Source organism: Lepidochelys kempii, chromosome 2 (genome assembly GCF_965140265.1).
Source record: "Lepidochelys kempii isolate rLepKem1 chromosome 2, rLepKem1.hap2, whole genome shotgun sequence".
In the NCBI taxonomy this organism is placed as follows: domain Eukaryota; kingdom Metazoa; phylum Chordata; order Testudines; family Cheloniidae; genus Lepidochelys; species Lepidochelys kempii.
The window spans coordinates 154,035,010-154,051,838 of NC_133257.1; the positions used below are offsets into that span (position 1 = coordinate 154,035,010).

General features: G+C 39.8%; 1 protein-coding gene across 4 annotated transcripts in view; it reads right to left on the reverse strand.

The window, feature by feature from the left end:
* Positions 1–16,829, reverse strand: part of ELP2 (elongator acetyltransferase complex subunit 2) — a 121,539-nt gene that overhangs the window by 53,004 nt on the left and 51,706 nt on the right. For all 4 annotated transcript variants that reach the window (XM_073332468.1, XM_073332469.1, XM_073332467.1 and 1 more), the window contains 5 exons: positions 15,922–16,065; positions 8,463–8,558; positions 7,433–7,533; positions 3,148–3,279; positions 2,165–2,314 (listed from right to left, as the gene is read on the reverse strand). In XM_073332468.1, the coding sequence (XP_073188569.1) occupies positions 2,165–2,314; positions 3,148–3,279; positions 7,433–7,533; positions 8,463–8,558; positions 15,922–16,065 (623 nt within the window). The remainder of the gene's footprint in view (positions 1–2,164; positions 2,315–3,147; positions 3,280–7,432; positions 7,534–8,462; positions 8,559–15,921; positions 16,066–16,829) is intronic.

Genomic DNA, 16,829 nt, shown 5'->3' on the forward strand with positions numbered 1-16,829 from the left:
ACAGCTATTCCTTAATTTTATGCTATTAACAGTTGACAATTAACATACAAAAAATTAGGAAGTTCAAAGCTGAAGCTCCCTCAGCAATCTTAACTCAGTCTCATAACACATAAGTAGTACTTTGTATTACTTTTTATTTAAACACTACAATGTTTTTTTGGCATAGCTATATCAGCCAGAGGTGTGGGAAAAAACCCCACACAGTCTCTAGCCAATGTAGCAGTGTCAACAAACCCGCCAGTGTAAACACAGCTATGCTGACAGAAGACTGCTTCTGTTGGCATACACTGTGTCTACACTAGGGGATTCTGCCGGCATAGATATATCGGCAAAGCATTTGCAGTGTAGATCAGGCCTAAGCCTAATAGGTATTACTGAATAATTGCACATGTAGAAAACACCTAACTCAATCCACGCTAGGGGCTAAACCAGTATAGATATTTTGGTAAAATAATCATACCCCCCTCACCAAAATAGTTATATCAGTACAAAAACTGTATGTAGAACAGGCCTGAGAAAAGAGAGGAGAACTATCATTATGAAGAACTATTCCAACAAGGACCAAAGTGGCGGGGACATGAAGGACTAAACAGAGGAGTGCAAAGTGAGGTTACAGGGAAGCATGATTGATTTAATTTTCCTGAAGGAGGTGGGGGAGTTTGGGAAACATTGTTGAAGCTATTGAAGATGGGACTATAGTAGTATAAACATTAACAAAGATACTACATGGTATGTGAGTTAAAATTGCAAGAATTGTATTAGCCTGCTTTTCTTCTTTTTTCCCTTTTTTGAGAGAGAGATAATAAGAGTGCTCTCAACGTCAAACACAGGTATATTTCAATTCCTCCACAAAACAATTCCTTAATCAGAGTAACAACACAAACATTTTTCATTTCCAAGTCATTGTCCAGTATTAACACTACCCAATTGGCCAGTACACATCCTCTCTATTTTAAGGCCAGGTCTACCCTAAAAAATTAGGTTAATCCAGCTACCTTGTTTAGGAGTGTGAAAAAGCCACACCCCTGAGTGATGTAATTAAGCGAACCTAACCCTCCCCCTCTCTCCCACACAGACAGTGCTAGGTTGATGGAAGAATTCTTCTGTCGACCGAGCTGCCACCATTCGGGGAAAGTGGATGAATTATAGCAATGGGAGAAACCCTTCCATCGCTGTAGTGAGTGTCCACACTAAAGTGACAGCTGCAGCATCGTTTCTAGTAAAGACAGCCTCAGAAAAGCCAGAAGTTTGTCATTTTAGAATATCTGCTTGTCAGTGCAGCAGTAGAAAACCTCCAAAAACAAACAAAAAACACACAAAGGAGAGAGGTGTTTGTGTGGCTTGAGAAGGAAGCAGATGCCTAATTGAACATAACACTAGCTCCATTATATCTTTAAAAAAAAAAGGTTAGGGACCTCATTATTTTTCATCCACCTGGATATGCCTATTCCATCATATCCAAGGCAAAAAGTCTACAAAAGAACTGATGGGTCTAGTGGATCAGCAGCAATTTAAGAAAACAATGAGGAAGATAAGGATCTTGTAAGAAAGCTAAAGTGATTTCTTTGCATCAGCCTTCACCATAGGATGTTGGGGAGATACCTTACCCGGACCTCCCCTCCTCACAAACTTAATTAGGTACTCTCATATCAGAAACTGAGGAGTCAACAAAAGAGGTGCTGGAACAAAACTGGTAATTTAAGAACAAGTCACCAAAACCAAGAATTCTGATGTAATTTACAAGAGATGCTACACAAATAACAAAATAAATAAAAAACCTGGAGGAAATCCAGTAAGAAGATTATTAGGTTTTAGTTTTCAAATACCTGCTAGTTTTTGAAGAGTTGGAAATATTATTATTTATAATTGATATTACAGTAGCACCTACAGACCCCAAATCAGGGATCAGGGCACCATAAAAGCCTGTAGCAAATACTGCCAGAATTCCTCTCTCTTACAATATTTTTGGATTTCAGTTTCTTGTCCTTACAAACACTGAAAACAGGAAATGTTGAAGGACAAAATTAAAAATGTAAACACAATGGGTCCCAGTTTAGCATAGCTTAAGCAATAAGCATTGTTCAGGTTGGCTCTAATCTTGCGCCAAACTGCTTTATCCATCCTGAGTTCTAACATCCCTTTGCAAAAACTTCCAAAGACTTACCTCTGTCTGGTGTTTTCTTTTCCATGGAGCAAAAAGTCTAGTAGTTTGATCAGAACCAACAGTGATAATAAATTCGCCTTCTGGATCCCACTTTACATCTTGTACACTGTTAAAATGTCCTGAAATCACAACTTCTGGAGTCCATTCTTTCTATTAAAAAACCAGAAACCATAAAATTACACATATGAATGAGAGAACATGCATAAAAAGGAGCAATAGATATATTTCTGTGTACCTTTTTACATAAAAAATATATAGAACTGAATGCAGAAGTCCTCTACCAGACCTGACTGTGAGGAAGACAAAAACAGGATACCTGAAAAAGCAAAAGGTTAGATCAAGGTGAAGTGCCAGAGCATGGGCTGAAGAGGCTCAAGTCCTGGTGGGAGCTGCTCAGTGATTCTTGACTATCAGCAGACGTGAACATTCAGAGGCGGCAGTTGGACCACAGTCCAGACCCAAATGGAAGTTAGCTCATTCCCCAAGCCACTATCATTGCCCTTAGGGCATGTCTACACTTACTGGTAGATCAGCACTGCTGCAATCGATGCAGCGAGTGTCAATTTAGCAGGTCTAGTGAAGACATGCTAAATCGATGTGAGAGTACTCTCTCATCGATTTGTGTACCCCACCTCCCCGAGAAGCATAATGGAAGTGCACCTCCTGTCGACACAGTGCAGCGTAGCCACTGTGGTAAATGGATCTAACTACATTGACTTCACTTACGTTATTCACATAACTGAAGTTGCGTAAGTTAGATCAATTTACCGCAGTAGTGTAGACCAGCCCTTAGAAACAGAAAGGCTAAAAGTTTGAGGAGCCCAACATGCCTTATTCTCAAGGTCCAGAACTGAGAATCCTGCAGAATGATATCTTTAGACAAAGAATGGTTCTGTCATTTAAAGTAAGTTAAACGGCACTCAGTCCACATACATTTATCATGATTTTTCTACCCAACAGTAAAAACAATAAAATGGTTTTACCTTGTTAGCTGGAGTCTGTCTCCAAAGATGCAGTGCTCCATGGAAAGCATGAGCAAGAATCATTGAACCATCTGGGCTAAACTGACAGTCAAAAAATCCAAGCGTGTTACCACCCACTTCTCCTACACGGACCTGAATGAACAATTGAAAGTGAAATATTTATTGCTCAGTAACTAGTCTTTCATTAGTTGTAATCCTACTCCAAGATCAGCCACATAGCACAATCTAGATCTTGCATGCAAAGAACACATTAAAAGAGCATTATTCCTCCTGGGGGAATTCTGTGACACTGCATATGCAGAATTCACAGATTTCTTTGCTTCCCCGCAGAAAAATGACTTTCTGATGGTGAGGCAAAGGGAAGCCGCACGAGTGATCACGTGCCCTTCCCCAGTAGTGTGGGCATGTGGTTTCAGGTACCTAGAGCAGTCAGTGCAGAGGTAAATCACTGGGGGGAGAGGGTGTCTGGGGATGCCCCGGCTGGTGCCCAACCCCCATGCATCTGAAGTCCCCCCATACCCAAACCACCTGCCATCAAGCCTCACCCTCCCCCCGACCCAGAACACTCCCATCAAGCCCCCTGCACCCACCCCTCCCCAGCCCCAGCCGGTGGCTCCTACCCTGCGCCGGGCTCAGCTGCTAGTGCTGGCTGGGTTGGGAGTGGGGGAGGAGCACCGTTCCCCTACACAGGGTGGCTGGGGCTGGGTCAGACCCACTGCCAGAAACCTTCCCCAGAGCTGCATCCCCCCATTCCTGCCCCCATTGCTCCTCAGCTAGGGGGGAGGGGTCATTATATGGGGAGCTGCTCCCATCTGCCCAACTCCCATGCATCCTGACACCCTCATATCCAGACCCCCTTTACCGAGCCCCACCCCCTGCACCCAAACCACCCCCACTGAGCCACCTGCACTTGGATCCCCAACCCAACAAGCCCCACCCCCTTTGCACTTGGACCACCCCAATGAGCTCCCCACACTCAGACCCCCACCCCACTGAGCCCCAACCAGCTACACATGGACCCCCACCCCACACTGCCCCACTCCCACAGAACCCAGACCCCTCTGCTGAGCCCCGACACCCAGACCTCCCCTGCCAAGCCCCATTCCTCCACACGTAGGCCACCCCCCTGCTGAGCCCTAACTACCTTCACCTGGACCCCACTGCAGAGTCCCATTGCCCCTGCACCCAGATGCCCTCCAACAAGCCCCTGTGTATCCGGATCCCACCTGGACCCAGATCCCCACCAGAGCCACCTGCACCCAGATTGCCCCACACAGAACCCTCTCACCCAATGCCTGGATCTCCTAATACTGAACCCTCCACACTTTGATCTGCTGGATTGAGCCTGCCTGCCCACATTTGGTGCACCTAGCAGGGAGTAGCAGGGACCCAGAGTGTTTCCGGAGCAGGCTTAGCCCTTGCACTGTGTCGGGGTCGCAACTCTCCACCAAGTCCACATCCGGCTTGGGGGGGGAGGGGGGCTGCAGGGTGATCTCCCACCTCCGTGGAGCCAGTCACCTGTGCGCCCCACTGCCACATTTATTTATTAACAAATAAAATTTGCAGAATTTTAATATACCATATGCAGAATTTTGTTTTTTGGCACAGCATTCCCTCAGGAGTATATTATGGTTGCAAAATCAAGGACACAAAAGTTAAGAGGTGTCAAAATAAAGGTTGCTCATGAAATTTTTATGTGGCCTCCTTGCATACATATATCAGGGATCTTTCTCCAAATCAGTAAGTCTGTGGTAGAGCCAGGTATAGAACCCAGCTCTCCTGCTCAGTCCAGCTCTTTAAACACAAGAGAACTTCTTGCAATTTTCTTCCTCATTCACTATCCATCTTTGAACTGAATGAGAAATGGGACTTGTAGAACAAACCGTGTGTGATCAAAGACTATTGTATTATATACATGTAAGGGGACTGTATTAAGGTTGCACAGTCAAACTTAATTTTGGTATTTTCTAGCTTTTAAATTCTTGTCTTTGCAACTTTAGGCCATTTAATGTAGGTTTGTGAGTCTAATTTCCTAGGTTTAGTTAGAAGGAAAGAAAACAAATTCCGTCATATGAAACCCTACATGGGTCATTTGTAGGGTTTGAAAAAATAAAAACGTATGTTCATTTAAAAATTTCAAATTTTCTAAGTTTTTTCATGTCTAAGTGTTCTAAAGGACCCATTTTTAATTTTTTGTGAAAATTTTCAATGTCAAAAATTTTTCATGAAGATTTTTATTTTTGATAAAAGGCTATTTTTAAATGAAAAATCTTTTTGTCCAAAATTTTCACCAGCTCTTATTAAGACCTTTAAATCCACAGCACAGACCTCTCGCTCATGAACTCAAGGAGTAACTGATGGCAATAGAAGCCTGTTATCCTCTTCCAATTAGCCACATACTTTGCCAGTGGTTTACACAACTATTTGCTAGATAGCAATGGAAGGTTGGGAGGTAGGATTCGTAGGTTCTGTGTTTGGCTGTAAAAGGGATTGTGGACCAGTGGATATAGACAGCATAGCCAGATACACAGCTATGACACACTCATGCTGAAAAGCAGTGTGGTTGTGGATTAGACTTTCCTCTACCATATTAGAGAAAGGATTCTATTCCCAACTCTGCCTGAAGTGATTTGGTGCAGCCTCCCCATTACCCACATTAAAATGGGGAAGGGCAAGAGTGGAAATAATACTTACCTGGCATCTTTGGCGTATGAGTGCAGAGAATTATTAAACACCAATAACTGAAAGAGCAGAAACTAGATCTCCTCCATTTGGGCTTCCAGCCCTGCTCTTTTTTCCTAGGCCAAAAGAGTTGCTGTGGCTTATATCTAACATATGGAGCTCAAGATCTCTGTGCTTAGAAAACATGTTCAATGCAAATGGAATGTTCGGAGATTTAGCAGTAAACCCCTAGCAAGTTCTGTTGAATACAGTAGAACCTCAGAGTTACGAACACCAGAGTTACAAACTGACCACACCTCATTTGGAACCGCAAGTACGCATTCAGGCAGTAGCAGAGACAAAAAAAGCAAATACAGTACAGTACTGTGTTAAACGTAAACTATTAAAAAAAAAACAAGGGAAAGCAGCACTTTTTGTCTGCATAGGAAAGTTTCAAAGCTGTATTAAGTCAATGGCTAGGTATAAACTTTTGAAAGACCAACCATACCATTTTGTTCAGAGCTACGAACATTTCAGAGTTACGAACAACCTCCATTCCCGAGGTGTTCAAAACTCTGAGTTTCTACTGTATATGCAACTAATGATTTTCAGAGACATTACTTGGTCAGATGTGTGTGGATTTTCATGGTGAGAGCAAAAGGAATTTCTCTGACCTGATTAGCATCACCAAGCCAATTTCAAATTCCTACTCCCAAGCACTATATAACTCTTCAAAGAAATAACATTTAACATTAAGAACACAACCTATTTTCTAAAAACTCATTCTCAAAAATGGTTGAAACTTTTTGCTGATATCTATGCCTATATCCAATAATTGACCTTAAGCAAAGACGAAGCATAGAAAATTTCAGCCCAAACACGTAAAGTCTGGCAAAAGTTATAAGTAACTGAAAACAGGGACTTAGAAAGTGTAAAGGAACCCTAAATATAGGTATTGCAACCATATCTACCTACATTAAAACACCATTACAAATAACTGTAGTGGTATGCACTACTTATAAAGAAACTTATTGTGGCTTGCCACACGTTGCAAATAAGTAAGGAAATACATAAAGCAGAAAAATTAAAACTATTACATCACAAAGTATACTTTGTTCTTTCTGAGAAATGTAGTTTTATTTATGTCATAGAGTATATCAGCTGAGTGAACAAAGGAGAGAGTGTTTTAACAGTGTATGTAAAAACACCAAAGAATTCACTTTGCAATCAAGACCAGTTTTTGCAAATTTCAGCCCCAAAAGTGGAAAATTAGAATGTTATTCACAACACAGTAACTGTGTTTAAAATGACAACCTTAACCAAGGATAACACTAGCACTTCAGCTATAACTCAGTTTTGTCAGGTACTACATCTTTTGTTCAGCTGTTGCCCTTAAACTACACAACTGTTTCTGCATCATCTTTTCTATATTTTGCATATGATTCTTATTCCACTGACCAGACATATAACTTAGGAAACATTTTCAAAGCAATATAGTCTACTTGAAATTTGTCACAATAAATTAAAAAAACAAAACACAAAAAAACTAAAGTCACAGAGAAACTCAAGACAAACCCAATATATGTTAGGTTACACAGGTATGCCTAGAAAAACTGCCCCTTACCTGTTCTAACCATACCCCAGATTCTTCATCTGGAGCCCACAGAATCATAGTTTTGTCCATTGATGCAGACAGTAGTCTCATTGGTTGTTGTATTATGCCATCTACAGTACAAAAAAGAAATTATTCTGCTACTACAAATCAGAATGCTCTTTAACAGAATATGGCAATACTGAAACCTAAATATGGTGAAAATTCAACTGCTATATTACAAAACTTGTGCTGTAAACAATGAATAAACACCAGCCTTAACAAGATCAGGTCCTTGATGAATGCAGTCTCTGATAAGGGTATGTTAAAATATTGCTCCAAATATTTGTTTGTACCAGGGCTATGCTAAAGGAAAGTATAAGAATAAGCAATTTATACTGTTTCTTTCACATTAAGATTTTCAAAGTTCTGATTTAGAGGAAACAAAAGCTGGCACACACTAAAGACCCCAAAGGTTATGAATCACAATTCCAAACTCTTTATTTGTAAAGGTAGTCTATTCTGTTGGATATATATCATTAGATTATTATTGCTCGAAAGTGGGGAAAAAATTCTATGCTATTCATTGTTCTACAAACTGAAGAATTAACTGTTCTTTCACGTATTCAGAAGAAATACGTTAAATTTGAGTTAAATATTGATCTTCTGGAGAGATTATTAAAAACAAATCTTCATCTTTAAAATTTATTTTTAGTTTGTGTTGAACAAACAGAGGTGAAATACCACAAGCTGTATAAATCACAAATCAAACAAAACCAGTACTACATGTAAAACATTCATATACTATATTCATATAGTCTTTTATCAAGGCAACATCGATAAAAGACAAAGCATCAGACGGTGTACAACAGCAAATAAAACAGGAACACCATACAGCAGGACCTTATGATACATGCAAAAATGTTCTGATTGCAAAATTACAGAGAATATTCCAATAGCCTCTCTGTGGAAACTCTTGCCCACAAAAAGGCATATAACGTATTGTAGCACCATGTTTATACATTATCTGGTAAGCTATGTACTTTATGTACTTTCTTCCTACCTTTCAAAAAAGAAGGCTGCCAGTGAACTGCAAATACCCAATTTTCATGACCAGCTAACACGGACTCCAGAATAACTGCATATGTTGTCTCAGTATCTACCATAGAACAGAGGGAATGAGACTGCTTATTCTTCAATGGCATTTTGATAAGAACAAAGATCTTTCACATTTTCACAAATACAGAGACAGCTGCTATAGTGATACAATTCTATGAGAAGCCTTAAAAACAAGCAAAGTGAACTGCAGTATGGTACCCTGCACTGCTGGGTGGCTCACACCCAATGTGGGCACTGCAATGCATAGGCCAATCCTATTGCCCTCTCTGGAAATGGTACCAAAATTAAAGGTAATCTGTAGCCTTACTCTACTCTCCATGATGTTGGAAATTAGCAAATTAAGGCTGCCCTGCATAAACTGAAATACTCATAACTACAGAATAGTCAGTCTAACTCACTGCAATGCACTTAATTATAAAAATATTTCTGACCTCAAACCATAGCTCAAGTCTTATACAAGGTCGTGTGTGGGGTATTTATAACAGTTTGTGTAATATATTATATTTTAATATGATCTTTAAGTACTATATTTAAAGAGAAGAAGAGACTTTGAAATAATATCTTAATAATTAAAAAAGAATCATTTGGCCTCTGAGACTTGAGATTCTCTGAACTACTATATATATTTTAGAAATTTCTATAGAAAATGACTTAGCATCCTATGTAAAGGAAATCATAACGAACCTCTCTCCAGCACAGGGGCAGATCTCTGGGATTTTTTCAAATGTTTTTATACTTCTCCCCTTATAAACCTCTGTATAAGACTAATGAATTTTGGCTATAATCTCCATAAACATGATGTTTCCAATGCTCATAAGTCTAACTCCTACAAAATGTTAAGTATGTGCAAACATGTGTATACCATAATTCACTCTCTCTTTTGTTATATGAAGAGGTCTGTATGAGTTAGTTAGGACTAGTTAGGAAGTAGGACTGAGTAGACTTGTAGTCTCTAAAGTTTTGCTTTGTTTTTTTTAGTGCAGTTACTTAACCAAAAAAAAAAAAAATCTACATTTGTAAGTTGCACTTTCTGGATAAAGAAATTGCACTTCAGTACTTGTGTAAGGTGAACTGAAAACTGTTTCTTTTATCATTTTCACAGTGCAAATATTTGTAATAAAAATAATATAAAAAGTGAGCAGCGTATACTTTGTATTCTGTGTTGTAACTGAAATCAATATATTTGAAAATGTAGAAAAATATCCAAAAATATTTAATAAATTTCAATTGGTATTCTATTGTTTAACCGTGTGATGAAAACTGTGATTAATTGCAATTAATTTTTTAAATAGCAATTAATTTTGTTGAGTTAATCATGTGAGTTAACTGCGATTAATCGACAGCCCTATTACAAAGTAAAAGATAATCAAATTTTTCACTCAAACATGTACTGTAGTGAAATCTCTTTACCGTGAAAGCACAACTTATAAATGTAGATAAGTGAAAACAGGTGTTTGCATGGCACTGTTGTAGCTGGCATTGGAAGGTATTTACATGCCAGATATGCTAAACATTTGTATGCCCTTTCATGCTTCAACTTGTAGATTGCACTACCTTTTTAATCTTTTTTACAGTGCAAATATTTGTAATACAAATTAATAATTACGGCTGTCAATTAATCACAGTTAACGCATGCGATTAACTCAAAACAGATTAACTTTTTTTTTTTTTTTTTTTTTAAAGGAGTGTGAATTGCACACCAGGGTGCCGTGCTCATTGGGCCCTTCTGCATGCCTCGAGGGCCAGGGTGCCCCTTCTCCCGCCACAGTGCTCTACTGCTGCTCTTGTCTCCCCTCCCACCCACGGACCCATCCCTGGCCAAGCTACTCTGGACCGGGAGCCTGCCTCCTGTCTGCTGTGCAGAGCTGGGGAGCTGATGTTGGGGTGTCCCCTTCCCCCGCTCCCATGTACCTTGTCGCCACTGAGCTGGGGTTGGGGAACAGGGGAAGCCTGTCTGCTGCTGGCTCAGGAGTGAGTGTTGCTGACAGCAGTTGCTGCTGCCTGGAAAAGTGTACAAGCTCCTGAGTGCTCTGCTTAAAGAGAGAGTGCTCCCCACACACACAGTTCCCCCACACACACAACACCAAACATATTTAAATAAATGGTATTCCATTATTATTTAACAGTTCTATTAAAACTGCAATTAATCGTGATTATTTTTAATGTAGTAATTAATCACGATTTTTTTAATAGTTTGACGGCCCTAAAATTAGGACATTTCCCACTTTCGTTACACACACTAACAAGAAGGGCTTGAAAAGCAAAGCCAGTTACTTTCCACCTCTTCTACGTACTTTCTTTCAATAAATATTTAACAGCTACATTTTCCACATTATGGTTAGCAGTAGATTGATTACCTTTCTATTTAAGCAACATGGTTGATCATTTATGGGAGCATACAAGGGAACTTATACAGTTTCCTGACATTTAATGCCACATTTATTGCTTATCTTTGTTCCACCTTTAGATAAAGGCATCAGAGTAGAAAAAGCAGAGACAGGTGTGTAAACCATCTTAAAGTCAAAAAGGGACGTGTTCCCCTCTGCTGTCAGTACAGAGGGTAGCCTAAGTGAGGTGCATGGGCCTCATGCTAGAGCCCTGTTTCTCAAACTTCTGAAAGCTGAGGCCCACTACAGGAAGCAAAGCCAAATGACTCCCCTCCTATGTAACCTCACCATGTCTAGGTGAAGACCTATACACCTTAATTTATACATCTTGTGTGCGCCCCCTCTCCCTATGCACATATAGCTCAGTACTTCTCAAAGTGCATGTTCATAATATATTACTCTTCCTTTCTGTCATGCTTTGTTAAGCCGTAAAATAATTAACAACGTTGACATTTAAGGAATCATCACTGGCATATGAGTTAGCATCTACTGAAAATAACAGGGCAGCACACACATCAGAACTCTATTCAGGATCTCTGGACACTCAAGATGAGATCACTGCAGTGGTTACATTCACATTATGTTTTGAAGATTATATTCATAACTTTTTTTTAAAATCAGGTAACGTTGATTTCACCATACACAAAATGACAAAATATTGACATCAATAATAACTGAAATTGAAATAGGCAAAGTAAGAAAAATTATCTTGAGAACTAAAGGATATTTAATTGTACAATTTATTTTTCAATAGTTATAACGCTTTAACTTTCTGAATTTTAATGTCTACTGTTAAATGACTATTGTCTGACACCCCCCTCCACCCCATAATTTCCCATGACTGAAAATGTAAATAAATAAAAATTTTAAAAATGCTTAAAAATCTTTGATATTATCCAGTGAAATACTAGTAAAAAAAGACCAAATTTGGTCAAGTCTAAGAGCCACAGACTTTTTTTTTTTTTTTTTTTTTAAATGAAAGCACAGACTCTGGAAAACAGTTGAGAGTTCTGTCCACATCCCCTTGGCTACTCTTTGCCATGAGGAACAATCCATACTTTGGGAAACACTGCACCAGGGAAAGCAAGCTACACTACAGCTTCCTCTCCATGAGGTACCTTTCTTTGACCTCTCTGAGGCTGCTCTGTAAGAGCTGAGCTCCACACAGCTCAGCTGTATATATGGTTGAATAAAAAGTCTGAGAAATAACTGTTAAGTGCAGAACAGGAGGAACAACAGCAATGCTACCATTGGTGTGGGAGATCCTAGGCATCACAAGCAGGCCAAAACCTGCAAAGGGGAGGGGGGGAGGTCTCCATTATTCCTGTGGATCTCAGCTAACCACGAGGATAAATGATATCACCTCCCAGCAAGTCCCTTTGGGAGGCAGAACTAGAGACAAAGCAGAATTATACAGATGAACAGGGGCCCACAGAAAGCCACATATCTGTAGAAGCTGTGGTTCTTTTCTGCGATACTGTAAGTGTGAAGAATAGCTTCTGATCTCACATGATTAAGGTTAAGATTTTGTCAGGGTTATTTTTAGTAAAAGTCACAGACAGGTTGCAGGCAATAAACACAAATTCACGGAAGCTCGTTACTTGTCTGGAGTGTTCTGCATTTTCAGTTTTTATTTGTTTAAAAAAATGAAAATCAGGTTAAAAATAAACTTGAAAAACAGAGGGGAAAAAAGAAAAAAAGGAAAAAATCTTTGTAATATACACATTTCACTACAGTATAATTGAAACTTTTTTAATGTCCAAAGATATATTTGGTCTCTCTCAGAGCTAATAGTTTTTCCAGAAATCCTGGTTTGCGTACGCACACATAATTTTCTTCAAAGTATCCTCACTCATGTTGAGCCTCTTGCTGTCTTGGAGGTAGGCCAACTTTGAAAATATGTACTCTGCATCAACAGATCCAAGGGGTACGTTCAAAGCTTGCCATATCACTTTGTTGAAATTGGTAAGTGTGTTCTGATAACTGTTCCAAAAAGGCGGCATATCCAGTTTCGCATTATCAGTGTGAGGAAAGTTCAAGTAGTAAATTCCTCTTTCAGATGTGAAATTTCTTCTTTAGTGGCAAACGGTCGAAATGCTCTGGCATAATGGTCATAGTCTGCTGCAAAATTCACCTTGAGGAAGGGGTGCAACACCTGGATCACATTCCTAAAAGAATCTTCAGCACCAACACTTTGGGTTCAGATTACGGGTCATTTCTCACCTAGCACTGTGTTGAAGGTTTTTTGGCTCTCTCATGTTCCAGAGTGGGAAGGATTTCCAGAAACAGTTGGGTTTTCTCGCCGTATGTTTCTCCTGCAGCTTTTGTGCTCAGTTCAGCTGAGATTTTGGTTGTCAGGATCCAGTAAATGTCAGAACTGGCAAACATGTTGACAGTAGTCAGAGAAAACTCCAGTGTTTCCTGTGGGTCATGCAATGATTCCAAGTTTTCAACAACAAACGTTACCTTGGTGCGCAGAATCTGGTGGTCATTCTGGAGTCAAGAGTTTCTGCTTTATAAACCAACAAACTGAGGGTGATCTTGGAGACACATTAGCAAAGTCCACACGTTATTTACATGACAGGCAGCAAAATACACGCTCTTCCATTGATGTGGCACAACAGGGGTAGGTAACTGGCAGCTCGCACTGCACTTGTCTCGCAACATGTAAAACAAAGCCATCAAGTTGTTCATATGCTTGAAAACGGCCCTAAACCCAAAGATGAAAGATTTCACATCTTTCATTTTTTTGTAGCAGTAGATGCTGATAGTGAAACACTGATCAGATGAGCAGAACAGGTAATACATAGCAGCTCCAGTTTCTGATGGAGTTAAATTTCCCAGGCAAACTCAGCCATGTAGGAAGCAGAATCTGTGTTAGTTATAGCTACATTCCCCAAGTTAGTTGGTACATCTCAAATGTGTCAGTTATTGCGGCATCGACAAACTGGGTGTCAGCAGAGGGAATGAATGTCACATCAACACAAAACAATGCAGGTTTATACGCTTTGAAATCAAAAAGAAAAACAGAAGACCAAGAATCAGATGGTCCAAAGCATTAGGAGACTTGTCAAAAGTCAGACTAAGTGCCACATTTCCATCAGTTTAGATATTAAAGCATTCTCATTTTCTTTCAGTTACTTATGAGTGAGGTTGTCTGCATTAGGAAGGGTTTGGCTGCTGGACAGTATTGTTGCACAAAGTCACCAACAGGCCCCTTTGCAATTAATAGAGAACACAGAGACACAAAGAGCACACACAAATTCATTGACACAATTGTGCTGTGTCCTCTCTTTCATTAAAGCCCAGTGAAAGCGCCTGATATTGACTGTTCATCCCAAAGTTCGCTTTCTTCTTTAAGCTTCTTGTGTCGCTTACTTTCAACGTGTTCCTTTGTTCTGTCAGCATGAACACTGACCTCAATGCTGCAGTACTCGCAGCACAAGGCATCCTCTTCACTCCCATCTTTAGTTTTCTTGAAAATTTTTAAGCACTGATTTTCTTGTTGGTATTCAGGCATAGATCTGCATCTTCCCTCCACGTTTACCTTTTTACCTTATCTATCTGTAAGCCCCAACAAGCTTACCTAGGTTCCTGGGGCTCAGCATGCTGGTAGTTCAGAGAGATACACACTGCCCCTGGTAGGAAGAGGGAGCCAAGGGCAGACTCAATCTGCTAAGCAACCCAGAGGGAGAGAAGAGAGACATTATGTAGAACAACAGGGGGCCTCGTTGGTTTGGGGAAGGATTGCAGGCATTCCTGCTCAGAGGAAGGGGAAGAGTCAAAACAATTGACAAGAGGAAGCCTGGGAAGAAGAGCTAGCCTGCCAATAGTGAGATACTCTCCCCTGGGAGCCCTGGAGGGGGGAGAAGAAATTTTGGGGGTACTCTGGAGCCACCTATAGAAAGGACAGGACTGGCTGTGTGGCGATCCATCCAATCCTGTAAGGCGTTTGGCACTAAAGAGGTAACTGGGTGGACATATATCTTTATGGAGAATTGATTGTTTAAATTCAGCACCACACTAAACAGACACAAAGAAATAGGCAGGCAGCATCTCTTTGTGAGCCAATCATAGTGGAATATTAACAGTTTGATCTTCCGACCTCCACCGTGTGTGCGTTTTGTGTTTTACACTGAGGAATTGCTTCAATCTCAGAGCTGCAGGACACAACAATCGCGTAAAGCTTTAATGTTTAACAAAAATAAGTCCCCGAAAAAGTACTCAGTGGATTGATAAGTGGGTGTAAATCTGTAAAAACTGAACTCCTTTAATAAAAAACCTGGTAATTTATCAGTGAAAAAATCAGTAAAAACTGAAAACACAGAAGGCTACCTGTCTGTGACTTTTACAAAAAACAATGGGGGGGGGGGAGGGGACACATTCCCTCCACACAAGGCAGCTCAGAGCTGCAGGGCCAGTGGCTGGGAGCTGTGGCTGAGAGCTGCCTTGCATGACCTCTGTGACATAATTTCATCTTTACATATAACAGCCTGTTAAATTATCCAAAAAATATTGAAGTAATAAATACATACAATTCTCTCTTTTCACCTTTAAAGGCACATGTGTAATTAAATCTTATTAATAGGAAAGACTTATTACTCTTATTAATTTAAAAAAAACTTTAAGACGCACACTTGTCTGATAACTGGAGAGAAACTGTGTAACCAACAGTTTACTACAGGTGGAACAAATACATGCCTTAAAACCATAGGCTATGGTTCGAATATTTATAGTTTAACAGAAGGCCTCTATTGAGATTCTTTTGCTGATGTACTATTTCTGCAATAAACCAGACACTGTACACAGTCAATGCTTCTAAAACACAAACACATTTACTATATTTTTTGCTGCTGAGGAGCAAACGTTATTGTAACTGAATTTGTCTTAAATTCCTCTAGCATAGGAATAAAATTATAACAGACAGAATTCCCATTATCCCTACTGAAAGCAATAACCACTACACTGGCTGGAAGAAGGAATAGCTACAGAGAGAGCATTTCAGTTGTTACTCACTTTTATTTTTCATAGTAAAAATGTTCTCCTTCAGCCTTATAGAGTCATCATCTTTGACTTCCACAGATGGTGTTGATTTTGCCTGCACTTTCCAGATTCTTATCAGACAATCTTGCGCACAGCTTGCTAAGAAAAGATCCCCACCTGTTTAAAAAAATAACACACAGTAAAAATAAAAATGTTAAGTCACATACCTTTTCGTTCTGACTTATCAAGGTTAACTTATTTCATTCTTATCACCCTTCATCACACCATACATATTTTATTTTTCTCTCTGCAAACAGTATTATGAACACGATTGTTCCTTCTATTCCAGTGTCAACTCATTCTAACATTTTAACACAACCAAGCAAATTACAACACACTAATGGGTCCTGCCTCACTTACATGGTAACAGCCATATCCTGGGATTTACAGTATTAAAACTTCAGCCTCACAGTTCAACAGTCCAGGATACATTGGTTATTGACTTACGGAGAAAACCCACAAGTTACTCTTCTGAGATGTGCTTCTCACTCCTACACCCTTGACCTTTTCACCCTCCATGTTGCTTAGGAAGGATAAGTCCCCCCTCTTGAATATCTTTTTAAATTAATACATTTTAAGAACTCCCTTCCTCCTGTTGCCTCTCTCCTACATTTTCTACAAAGTGAGTAACGTTTGGAATCAGTTATTCAAAGGCTGAATATGAGGAGTAGTGGAGTCTCCCACCAATTTGCGCTGTTCTTAGAAGGGGAGAAAGAGGAGGCAAGGAAGTTCCTAAAATTAATTTAATTTTTAAAAATAAAGTGGGGCTGACTCATCATTCTCAGGAACAAGGACCACAGGGTTGACAAGGAGCAAGTTGCTGAGTCAAGCATATTTGTTTGAGTTCAAATGCCACTAAAACTGACACACTAAAAACCAGG